Genomic DNA, 13,461 nt, shown 5'->3' on the forward strand with positions numbered 1-13,461 from the left:
TCGAGAACAACCCGTCTCCTCCAGCTGAGCGCTTCTAGGCGTGGAGGAGACGCCAGAGGCAAGTCAACCCTCGGATAATGGAGCCCTTGGAGCGTCCCCACTGGCCGAATGTGACGGCACTTGCACAGGCGCCTACCATTGGAGGAAAATTATGACACCTGAGCTGGCTCGATGAATGGCTGAAAATGACGTGACCCCAGGAGACCGCAGGGGTTAAAAGCGAGAGACAGGGAGAAGAGCTTTTTTTTTCGTTCTTGCCACGGGCTGCAGCGTCCGATTTGCTGCCGGCCGTCGATGACTTTATGACTGTTCATTACTTCGTTTTATTACTGTAAATAATGTAAATAAACCTTCAGTTCTCAAAATCCTCCTCAACGTAGGCAAACTCTTGCACTCAACGGCAAGATCTAATAACTGGTAGCAGCAGTACGGATGAACCTTCGTCCAAAGAAGTCCTAAGAAACTGGGAACAGCAAAGAAGAAAGAGCCTTCGACTTAGGGAGTCCTGAGGAACCAGGAACAGTAGACCAATGAACCGGACGGCATGGTGCTGCATCCGTGAGTGAGCGCGTGGTTCTTTCCTTTTCATTTGCCAGACTTCAAGTTTTGTGTGTTTATTTTGATGGTTCTAGGAATCTGGAATTTCTTTCATATTTTGTGCTTGCACAAATTATTTAAGGAAAACAGTTCTAACCACTAGTCAGGGCAGGTGCCATGGATCTTAGAAGGTTGACGAGGTCAGACTTGTTGTTATTATGCAACGAGTTCGGAGTTGAGGCGTACGAAAAGATGAAAAAGCCAGCTATCCAAATGGCAATTCAAGATCGTGGCAAGGATGATGAAAGCATTAAGATTGCTTGGGAGGTGATACAAGAAACACGGGAGCGTGAGCGTCAACAATGTAAGAGTGAGCGTGAGCGAAAACGGGAAAAGCACGAGAAAGAGATGGCAGAGCTACAGGTTGAACTTCAGAAATCGTTTCTACGGCAGGCAGTGAAGGGGACAACCGTGGCAGATCAAGCAAGGTCGAGCCATGTCGGATGGACCAGTGGATGAAACCGTACAAGGTTGGAGAGGATATTGCCTTATTCTTGGTTCATTTCGAGAGAATTTGTGAAAGGTGTAATTTCGCTCAGGCCATCTGGTCACAGCAGTTGGCAACTTTGTTGCCTTGTGAGGTAGCGAACGTAGTTGCAAGATTAATGGCAAAAGACGCGGAAGACTACGGGAAAGTAAAGGTAGCGCTGTTGAGGAGGTACCGAATTTCCTGGGAAGCATTTAGAAAAGCGAGTAAAAAGAGCGACGAGGGCTACTCAGAGTTTGCGTATGGTTTGAAAACAAACCTTGCCGAGTGGCTTAAGGGTGCCAAAGTCTATGAAAGTAGAGACAAAATTATAGAGTCTATTTGTCTTGAACGATTCTACCGCAGCATTCCATAGTCAGTGAGGTTTTGGGTGCAGGATAGAGATGTTGTGGACATGGTAGATAAGGCGGCTCGGCTAGCTGATGAGTACGTGATGCGACGAAAACTCACTACCGACGACGAGCGTTCAAATGGAAGGGATAATCCAAGAGAAGGTATATCCACCACAAAAAACAGACGCAGGTAAAAGCTACCGAGCGGGCTGAGTCAATGAAAAAAACTCGAGAAGGGAACAACAATAAAGGAACTAGCAGCCCTCCAGCAGAGGAGGCAAGGACGGTTGATACGCGAGAGTTCGAGAAGAGGCGACTGGTCTGATGTTATTAGTGCCAGGGCCTAGGTCACTATGCCTCGGATTGCAAAAACATGCCGGTAGTGCTTTCCTACGTGGGCGGAAGCAACGAAAGCTTGGAGCTTCTCCGTCCATACCTCCAGGAGCTACGAATTAGCGGAAAAACCTGTAAGGTATTAAGGGACAGTGGAGCAACCGTGGACCTAGTTCACCCTTCCTTTGTAAATGCCGAGGACTATACAGGGAAGGTAACTTGGATCAAGTCAGTGCTAGAGCAACACAGCGTGTGTCTGCCAATAGCACAAGTGACAATTTCTGGTCCTTTCGGAGAACTAGACAGAGGCAGGCATTTCGAAGGTGCTACCAATGGACTACCCGTATCTCTTTTCAAACCATTCGGAGCGTTTGTTACGAGAGCGCGGTCAGGAGTTTGGAGAAGGAAGGGTGCAGAAATTAACCCGCTCGCAAGCATGCCAAATCACCGCTCAGCTGACCGAGGACCCCAGCACAGCAGTGGCAGAATGCGAGGAAGCGCATTCCCTAGTAAAGCCTTGGACAAAGGAGGAAAAAGTGTGACAGTGTGACAGCAGAGGTGCCAATTAAAATGATCCCCGTAGAAAACTCACATAGCGAAGAAAGGTCATCAGTGGAAGTAACAGAAAGGAAGAGCAGCTCTGTACTTTCACCTGCCTCTGGGGGCTTTGACAGGCTTCTCCAGGTGGACAGGGAGTCGCTCAGCGCAGAGCAACACAGGGACCAGACTCTGACAAGTTTCCACTACAATGCGAAAGAGGGCATAGCTAGGAGCAACGTTACCATCCACGGAAAGGGAGTACTGCTGTATAGACACTACTGAGATCGTAGGGGCCGTATGCTCGATCAGTTAATCGTTCCGGAGTAGTATCGGGCGGATCTCCCGACTTTGTGTCATGGAAATGGCTGGTCGGGCCATCTAGGAATCAAAGAAACTAAGGAGAGGCTCTTGTTAGAATATTACTGGCCAGGATGCTTTAAGGATGTGGAAAATTATGTAAGGTCCTGTGACACGTGTCAGCGAGTTGAGAAGCCGGGAGATAAATGCAAGGCACCTTTAAAGTTGGTTCCTTTAATCACGGAGCCATTCTATCGGCTGGTGATTGACACAGTCAGGCTTTTGCCGCCAAGCCGATCAGGGTGCAAGTACCTTTTAACCATGCTCTGTTCCGTGACAAAGTTTCCTGAAGCGATTCCTTTGAAGGAACTGAGCTCCACCGAGATAGTCGACGCTCTGTTGTCCGCGTTTGCGCGAATCGCTTTTCCTGCAGAGATTCTGGATGACCAGGGGACGGTATTTACATTCTGGATGACCAGGGGACGGTATTTACAAGTGCTTTAAGCACGACGTTCCTAGAAAGGTGTGATGTGCAGCTGATACACAGCTCCGTGTACCACTCACAATTAAATAGCATTGAGAAGGTGCGCTCGGTGGTTATAAGAGTGTTATGTGTATTGTGCCATGAAGACAAAGCAGACTGGGAGGACTGTTTACCCACAACCCTGTTCGCGTTGAGAACGGTCTCACATAAGGCAACGGGGTTCACTCCTTCTGAGCTGGTGTACGGTCGGACGATCCGTTCCCACCTCAAAATGTTGAGAGAAATGTGGGAAGGAACAGGTGAAAGCCAGACGGAGGTGAGTTACGTTTTAAAATTGCTGGATCGCTTAAGTGTCTCGCGAGAACTGGTTGAAGAAAACCTAAAAGAGGCCCAGGAAACTGCGAAGGCGTACTATGACAGAAATGCACATAGGCGAAAATTTAAGGTAGGCGACAGGGTCATAATCCTAAGGCCTTCACGAAAAAACAAACTTGAGGTACAGTGGGACGGACACCTAAAGGTTACCCAGAAGATATCGGAGACTAACTACACCCTATAAGTTCCCGGAAAAAGGAATAAAGGAAACATTTACCATTGCAATTTAATGAAACCTTATTGTGGAAGGGAAGAGGTTGTGCACATGGTAATAAACGCGTCTGAAGAAGTAGGGGTCGGATTTCCAATTTTAGCGACAGTGACAGATGCGGAACGCTCCATAGGACAACCTGAATCTGTCTGTAAACCGACTGGCTCTCGAGGCCGATCAAGTAAGCAACCTCCGGAAACTCTTTGAAGAATTTTGCCAATGCTTCAGTAGCCGGCCGGGGAGAACGACGCTCATTATTCATGAGACTGAGCTGACATCAGACGAGCCCGTCCAATACAAACCGTACTGGGTCTCACCTCGTCAGCGAGAAATAATGGAAATAGAGATCAAACGAATGCTTGAGTTGGGAATCATTGAGCCAGCAGACAGTGATTACACTTCCCCAATGATTCTCGTAGAGGCGAACAGGAAAGAGCCACATCTATGTGTGGACCATAGGAAATTGAATGCGATTACAAGGGACCAACTTTACCCTATACCTAACATAGAAGAATGAGTTGAATGGGTGGGCAGAGCCCAGTACATTTAAACAATTGACTTAGTTAGGAGATACTGGCAGGTGCCCATGTCAGAAAGCTCAAGTCACTATACAGCATTCACTTCCCCACTTGGCACATTTCGACCACTGATGTTAAGTTTCGGGCTTAAGAACGCACCGTTTAGCTTTTCCAAGCTGATGAATATTGTTTTGAAACACCTAAAAGATTACGCGATCCCCCACTTAGATGATGTGGCCATCTTTTCTAACAGCTGGAACGATCACATAGAGCACTTAAGGAATGTGCTGGCACGTCTACGAGACATGGGTCTCACGGTAAAGGCCGAAAAGTGCAACTTCGGGTGTTCGCAAGTTACCTACCTAGGGCATGTCGTAGGACAAGGAACGCGGCGGCCCTCCAAACTAAACATAGGGCCTATCAATAACTTTCCTGAACCGCAAACTAAGACGGATGTCAGAGCCTTTCTGGGGCTTGTCGGATATTACTAGAGGTAAATTCCAAATTTCTCACAGGTAGCAAGCCCCCTGACAGACACCCTCCGAAAGGGAGAGCCCGAAAAGGTTATATGGAATGAGGCTAAAGAAACCGCATTTCAGCACCTGAAAAAGGTTCTGAGCTCAGGACCAATGCTTCGGACCCCCGATTATTCTAAGGAATTTACCGTGAAGTGCGACGCCAGTGACAGAGGTTTGGGAGTCGTCCTCAGCCAGGTGGGCAAAGAGGCGGAGGAGCATTCGGTACTGTATGCTAGCCAAAAATTAACATGCAGAGAGGAGGCGTACAGCGCTTCCGAAAAAGAATGCCCCTGCTTAGTTTGGGCAGTCCAGAAATTATCTTGTTATCTGTACAGAGCGAAATTCCCTTTCGAGACTGACCACTGTCCTCTAACCTGGATCAGACACATGTCCTTTAAGAATGGACGCTTGCACAGATTGGAGTCTCTCCAGGAATATAACTTCACCGTCCGTTACGAAAAGGGCAAGTTCAATGGGAACGCGGATGGTTTGAGCCAGTTGTTTCGGTTAACCAACTTATTACCTTCCCCCCTTTGACTAACGTGGTAGGAAGTGTTATTTATGGAAGTCATACTTGTAGCTTCATAACTTTGCTTATGTATAGTGATACAAGTTGTTTTCAGTAATTGTTTAACTTTCTCCCGTTTCTTTTGCAACAACAATATCACTCTGGCCTTGTCGGCATTCAAGGATATGGAAAGCAGTTTAGAAAGGTGGTGGGAACTGCTTTATCGAAATTGGGGAAAGAAAAGATCAGGATTCATTTTTGTCGTAGTAATAGCCTGGCGAGTCAGGGGTGAAGAGCCTGTGCTTGCACGTGGTGCAGCGCTATGTTGTTTCGTTTGTTTTATGTACGTTCTCCGGGGCCCGGGATCCCGAAATTCATCCCACGAGGCTCGTCACCAGTACACAACATGTTCCATCAGCGTTCCTCACGGCCAGTGAATTGAGTTCACCGGCCATTCCGAACTTCCAGGGCGAGGAGTTGTCGTTGGATACAGACCCTTTTCCTGGCATCACTCAAGTTCTCCGACCACATTCAATCGCCACCACATTCCAATTATGGTGCGCCGGAGCATGTCTACCATGTTACCGGACCCATCAGACTGGTTGGTGACCCCCACCTCACGCGCCGCATGTCGAGCTATTGTCCCCCCCCCCCCCCCGCTCCTCGACTCTTCTTGAAAGTGCAACGCGAGGCTGGCATGGTTCCAGGTAGTTTGTCTTGGTCCCGAGCAAAGCTGTTTTTCGGCTCTGGAAGGCCGTCGACAATAACCTGCCTCCTCCAGCTTAGCGCTTCCAGGCGAGGAGGAGACGCCAGGGGCAAGTCAACCCTCGAACAATGGAGCCCTCCTACCTGTTTGTTGTGGTCGTTTCTTAGCTTCCTTGGCCCCATACCCCCGTCCTTAATATATTTTGCCAAGTGCAAATCAGTGTTTTGTAAGTATTCCTTTCTTGTACCATTTGTTGCCCCGTTTTCATCCTTATCAGCGTGTACAAACTAGCCTAACAGCAAGCTCTTCTCAAATTTATTAACATAATGAAAGTTAGAGACAAGGGAAAGAAAAAGAAGAAAGGAAAGGAATGGGGGAGCTTATCATGTGTTTCCTACACAAGCAAGTCGCAATATTTTCAGAATTCTTTTTTTCTATGCAGTGTGACCAACGATTCAGTCAAGTACCAGAAATTATAAGCTCTTCGATGACACAAAGACCTGGTGGCAACGATGCCCGCAAGTTTTATGCACACGCTTGTCCCATCTTTATCTGTGTGTGGAATCTTTAGCACTGATCCCTCCCTCAGCAGTTGTGATCAGCAACAAGATCCAGAATGACGTAGAGGCATGCCATGAGTGGAGTCTCAATGTTCTATGCATGGGAGAGGGGATCGCCCCCATGACACACCCCCCCATTTGGACCACCACTAGCCCTCATCTTGCTTTCACATTCAAGCTATCCCTTTCCTCTATGTCGCCCTTTTCGAGCCCACCTCCTGAAATTTTCTGTTCCGTGGGAAACAGGGGAACGGAGGGGGGTTTCGTCAGAAAATTTCGGGGGAGGGGAGGGGGGGTTCAAGCTGCTAGTTAGTCTCCCTCTTTGTAACACTGCCCACAAACAGCAGCGTAGCAGATTTGTGTTTGGAACATTGGCATAGCCAGGGGGGGAAGGGTTTGGGGGGGAGGGGGGGTTGAACCTCCTCTGGCTATGCCAATGTTCAGACTAAAAAAAGTTTGCTTAATTAATTACAAATGCAAGCTGAAAATACTTAATCCTGTTTATGAGGTATGGGAAAAGGCTTAGCAATTAGGTGGCATTTACATTCAAGCAGTATCAGTGTGCATATGGAGGTGCTGTGAAAGGTACTGTGCAGTACATGAAGTAATTGCCATTGAATACTTACTGGTCATTATAATGCTGTTTGTTCTGCCTAATCCTCTTGTGCTGCCTTATCCTTTGGTGTCTGCAATTTCACTGTATTTGTAAAGCTGTGGAAAAGGCTGATTTTGTGACAAGTTTCACTACACTGCCACTGCCATACAGCATACTGGTAGTGTAGTGCTTAGCAGGCTGAAGAGAAACTATGGCTAAAACCTTCTTAACCCTTGCAAACAAAAGGCAAAGGAATTGAGAATAAAAAGATTTTGTTTGGAACATTGACGTAGCCAGGGAGCGAGGGTATAAGAGGTTGAACCCCCCTCCCCTCCTCCCCCTGGCTATGCCAATGTTCCAAACACAAACCTGCTACACTGCTGCATGTGGGCAGTGTTACAGAGAGGGAGACTAACTAGCAGCCACACAATGTTAAAAACTCACTAAGACCTGCTATTGTAAAAGCATTTCCCAACATTAACACACACTATGTGAGCTGAAGATACTACCGTTAACGAAGTTGAAATCAGTCAATAATTGAGGCCAAAGAAGATTTATTCAACAGCCTTAGAAAACAGTGGTAAAAAAGCAATACAAAAATCTAGAATTAATATTTCGATTCTTGAAGATACTGTTGGCAATCTTGAAGTGATCATTATGTTATCAAATACCTCGCACATCCAATATTTGAGTTTGAGGCAACATTGAGGGGAATGCCAACTAAAGAGAATGCCATGATGAATTTTTCCAGTGAAATTTAGGGGAAGTTAGGGTTGCATCTCCTAAACATCCCTGCTACTGTAAAATCTTTTTATTCTCAATTCCCTTGCCTTTTGTTTGCAAGGGTTAAGAAGGTTTTAGCCATAGTTGCTCTTCAGCCTGCTAAGCACTACACTACCAGTATGCTGCATGGCAGTGGCAGTGTAGTGAAACTTGTCACAAAATCAGCCTTTTCCAAAGCACTACAAACACAGTGGAATTGCAGACACCAAAGGATAAGGCAGCACAAGAGGATTAGGCAGAACAAACAGCATTATAATGACCAGTAAATATTCAATGGCAATTAAATCTTCACGTATTGCACAGCACCTTTCACAGCACCTCCATATGCACACTGATACTGCTTGAATGTAAATTCCACCTAATTGCTAAGCCTTTCCCGACACATCATACACAGGATTAAGTATTTTCAGCTTGCATTTGTTATTAATTAAGCAAACCTTTTTGAGTCTTTATTTTAACAGACAAGTCTACATTCATTCAGTCATTATCTTTACTCACGTGAAAACTTATTAGGTTTCTTTCTGTGTCTATTCATCTGAAAGCTTTTTTCACTAACAGATGTGATAGATCAAGACTGGCCACGCCACCACTCTGTTGGCAAATAAATGTCTTGTAGGAAAACTGGCCCAACAAATATGGAAATGGCTTATTTAAAATTTCAAGAATGACGAACTATAATTTGCAAGAAAAAGAAAAGACACAAAAAATAAGAAAAAACTATATATTTTTTTCAAATCACACTCAATTGATGAGTAACGGTTTTTATTTGTTAGCACGCTTCCAGCTTTCAAGATTATGGCAAAGCAGTGAAATTTAGGTACATGTGAAACAACAAAATCTGAAAAATTACGCAGTTAAGAGTCAACTCGGCTACAGCTGCTAGTGGTGCATCACATTTAGTGCTTCATAAAAAAATTTTGGGGTTTTACACGGCAAAATGACAATATGACTACGAGGCATGCAGTAGTGGGGGACTCCAGATTAACTTTTACCACCTGGAGTTCTATATCGAGTACCTGATGCATGGTACAAGGGCATTTATTCATTTTGCCCTCATCAAAATGCGGCGGATTTGATCCTGCATTCTCGGGCTCAACAGGGCAACGCCAAAGGCATTATGCCACCATGGTGGGTATATAGTGCTTCGTGACGCACAACAAATACCGAGAAAGTTTCATAATCTATCACTTATAGCTGGACATAACAGTTATAAAACTAGCATATGCAAGTGGCTTAGCATATCCAAGAAGTGGCACCACACACAGCCAGAACCCTAGCAGACTGGCTTCTCTTCCCATGCTGGGTCAACACCATCCCCTGGTTTTGGGACTTCTTATTTCTATATCTTCTCGCTACTGGCTTTGGTGTCTCTTTAACAACATGTCTCTGCTCTGCAATGATGTCAGCAGCCATGATGCGAGGTGCCAGTTTGCAGAATTAAAAATTAAGAATTAAACCCCTTTGGTACTCACTGAGGAGAGAAGTTGTGGCCGTTGCTATGCGGTCTTCGTAATCGTTTTGGTGGAAACAACGAGCTGTTAGATCTCTTCAATCCATTCTGAGTTAAAATGGCTGATGCATGACTTGTGTGTTCATGGACCTACAGAAGTAAAAACAAGCCGATGCAACAGACTGTTAGCACAAATCAAGCCAAACTTAACAAAAAAATGCTGAAAACATTTAAACAATTGTTCTCTAATTTATGGCTTCACACTTAGCATTGCAGTGCTCTCGGCTCATGTACAATCAATTCCTGTGGAGTTCACTTTATTGCAATTCAACATCCAGTTCAATAGGATGGATAGGTGGGCTAGTTGGTAATGCATCACAACAAAAACTGAGAGCGCTATAAACACAAAGGACGCGTGTGGTGTGTGTTTCTTTTTCTACATTCTGTTTTCAGAGCTCTAAGTTTTTATTACAATCCAGTTCAATGCTCCAATGCAGGCAGCAGAGCACCTCCACTCCCTGTAAAACACTTGAAGACAATGTAACCACAGAATGATTTGCATTGAAAGTGTGTACAATGTAAAAGAAAAAAGAAGAGAGAGAAAGAAAAAAAAGAAAATAAAAACCCACTGATGTGCCTAAATTATGCCAGTAGATCTAAAGTGTCCTTCGTTCCACTAAACATAAGTGGAACGACGACTTCATGAGTAACGCTACTGAAATGTAGGTGGAAATGAATTAATGTACAAGCACGGGTGCACAAAGTCCTCGGGTAGCAGGAGGTGCACCTTTTATTTGCCCTCAAGGGACATGTTAGTGTAGGGGCTGGTTGTCACTACACATAAGCAGCTGCCCACAGATTTCTGTTGTCATGTCGTTTTCTGCTGGTTCAGTCAATAGAATGAAATCATAAGTTTTGCTATGCCACTGCCACCATGAAGGATAGCGGCAGTTTTCAGCAGACTTAAAGGCAACTATAGTTCAAAGCACACAGTATTTACAAAAGCACACATTTTTTCTATTGAAAAGACGGAGAATGCGGGAGATGGCAATTCAAGATGATGAGCAAAACATGAACAAGGTGAATGCAGGAGCCAACGTTTCGACAAGTGGACTTGTCTTCTTCACTTGTCGCCTTGAAGAAGACAAGTCCACTTGTCGAAACGTTGGCTCCTGCATTCACCTTGTTCACGTTTTGCTCAACATTTTTCTATTGTAATTTATTACTAAGGTTCTGCGTTTTGGATTATTCCAGTAAAATTTTGAAAAGCATTAGCCAGTAAAAAGAATTGAAAAGTTGGATTTATTCGAAAAACTTCATTTTAAGGGCTCCCAGCTGCAATCATACATCCATGCTGTGTCAACATTTCTGAAATTTTAGGTTTATTGCACATATGCTACACAATGAATACACCTACAGAAGTTATTACAGAGGGAGGTCCCATGGAAAAGATCTGTCAGGGGGACCTCTTAAGAGTACATGTATAAAAGACATATACAAAAAAAGGTATACCAATTTTAAAATTGTAATTAAATAACAAGCGCATGCAGGGGTAACACGGAAACAAATGACTGAATTAATGTACAAAATATTAATCAATAAATCAAAATCAGAAAAAAACGCAGATAATATAACACAGGGAAAAAGTGACGTAAAGGCATTTTGTCATGACAACAAATTCTTTGCACAACCTGCTTATCAAGGTCAGGTTCATGCCAAAAAATGCTCTCAATGATTAGGAAACTATTAGCTGAGTCTACTCTTTTGCATGGGGTGCGCAGTCTCCTAGGCAAGCACCTTGCTAAGTCAATGGAATGACGCATCTGCAACAAACTTCAGTGTGGACGTCGTTTACATGTTTGACAATGTAGACAAGGAAAGGCGCTATGCAATCATCACCAGGTTCAGCGAATACTACGCTGCTGCTGCAGAAAAGTGAAGCCATACCATGCGACAAAACATTCCTCATGACTTACAGTCACATGACTAGTGAGTGTGTCTCTAGTATTACGCGAAGATCGTGAAAGTAAACATGAAGGTGAAACTGCGAATTTGACACTCGGAGCAGTCTACCACTTTACAATGCACGTGTCAGAACACTGCTTTATAGTTTAAGGGACTACTCAGAATATTAGGTGTATGTTGTTGAAGGAATCGCTGAGCTCCTAGTTTTATGCAGGACGCAGGCCTGAAACTGACCCATCTTTTTACGTACTGCACAGGATGTACTGGCTTTTCCTGTATCCAGTGCGAACATTGAAAGTGTGTTCTGAATGTTTCATTCTATAATTGGAAGGAGCACACTGGAACTACCCATTCCAACTATAGTAAATATGCACATATGGTACATCATGGCAAGTAGGAACATCTATAAACCCTTCTGCTATTGTAAATGTTGACAGCAGATAAACATGTTCCTGCACCTACATCTTTTGTTTTTCTTCTTGCAATCAAGGCTATTTCTTTAGCCATGGGAAAGCTGAAAGTCAAATAATGCTAAAATGAACAAGAAAACTAACTAGAGACCAGATTTTCAGGCAATAAAATGCAGGTTTTAGCCACCTAAAATAGGCACTTAAAGCCTCATTTTAGGCATTAGACACGATAGGGGCCAACACAGGCACCATAAACTGTTCGCAAACCACAACCTCTTTTATGCATTGAATGTGTGTAGCTCATTTCATGGTAAGCATTCACTTGTGATGTTGTTTGTTCACTGATGTAGCGTTCACTTGTGAGGTCTGAAAGGCAGCAGCCATAATGTGCAAGCCATCACTTCACAGGGCTTTGCTGGGCACATGAGAGGCCACATTTTTGTTTACGAATAGTGTTGCCAACACAGTTAACACATTTGTTAAGACACCATGAGCAGGAAGTGTATATTTAATAGCCATAATGTCCTGCTTGCACCAATGGAGCAAGCACAAAAAACATAAGATACACCAGGAAAGCTGCTAAACGGTGAAGAGAGAAGCTAAAATCCGTGCCTAGTGAAATGAAGTCAACGAATGTACCAGTAAAAAAAGAAGCTTTGAATGGTGCACATGTACAAATATTTTGAAACGCATAAGAACAGTAACACATGATTATCACATCTAGGTGCTAGGGGTCCCACGTTTGTCTCTTCTCACTCAGAATGAGCTTGCAGGCTGAAAACAAGCACTTAACATCGAGGGAGGTGGATAGAACGTTCCTGTATTTCTGTATGTCTAATGACTTCATGCACTCTGCAATTCTTGAGTTTTTGCCTGCAAGAACCTCCAAAATTTCTTAGAGCGCAAAAAACTCGTTTGAGGTTGCATCTTTGCACAAGCTTCTTTTACAGCTGCTGCCACACACATGGGATTCACTAAACTTGTGTTGTGGTGCGATAGCTGTGTCACTACACGTGAACTGTTGACAATAACTTTTATGTATCGCTGTGACTTTACGCTTTGCAAAGTGGCTCTTTTTATCACATATTTGAGCACAAGAGTCTACATTCCCTTACTTGCACTTAAGTAAGAATATCAGGGGAGGGCAGAGTTTATTGCTCATCTATTGCAACACCGCCATTGACTGATGTATGTGTATAACCAAGCAACCACAAAAGGAGCGCAGGTGCAGAAAAAGAGCACTGTGTAAATACAGTCGACAGTAATTCCAGACGCAGCGCAATCTATAGACAAAAGTATTTCAACCTACAGTCCACAGTACACATTTCTAAAACTTCTGTGCCTTTCTCTCTAAAATACCTGCCTCCAGTGTAACACGGAGCTGTGCGCCTCCTGTCAAAGATGACATTTCGTGATCTTTTTTTAGTGCACTTAAGTGTTTGGCAATCTTAAACCCATTTAATTTTATTGTTCACTGTAGGTAGCAATCTGTAGAACCGTGGCCTAAACAAATTTATTCCGAGTGAAATTGCTCAAAATGTACATGAATGAACTCTGTTAGCTTGCTAGACAGACGAGAGGGACCCTCAAATAATTTTTACAGTTGTGCATGAACACATTGAACAGATAGAGGAAGTCCCTGTGTACATGAAAAGCCAACTTTAAACATCCTACATAAACTCTGTAATTTGTAAATGAATTTCAAGGATCTCACACTCCTCATGATCAAAGCAACGCCTCTCTGTGCTTTTTATGCTGCCCCTGCCCGTTCTACATAGAATGGGTGAATAAT

General features: G+C 44.1%; 1 protein-coding gene across 3 annotated transcripts in view; it reads right to left on the reverse strand.

The window, feature by feature from the left end:
- MED27 (mediator complex subunit 27) overlaps window positions 1–13,461 on the reverse strand; it is an 83,215-nt gene that overhangs the window by 52,509 nt on the left and 17,245 nt on the right. For all 3 annotated transcript variants that reach the window (XM_065436685.2, XM_065436679.2, XM_065436690.2), the window contains exon 3: window positions 9,317–9,444. In XM_065436685.2, coding sequence (XP_065292757.1) covers window positions 9,317–9,444 — 128 coding nt within the window. The remainder of the gene's footprint in view (window positions 1–9,316; window positions 9,445–13,461) is intronic.

Source organism: Dermacentor albipictus, chromosome 1 (genome assembly GCF_038994185.2).
Source record: "Dermacentor albipictus isolate Rhodes 1998 colony chromosome 1, USDA_Dalb.pri_finalv2, whole genome shotgun sequence".
NCBI lineage: Eukaryota > Metazoa > Arthropoda > Arachnida > Ixodida > Ixodidae > Dermacentor > Dermacentor albipictus.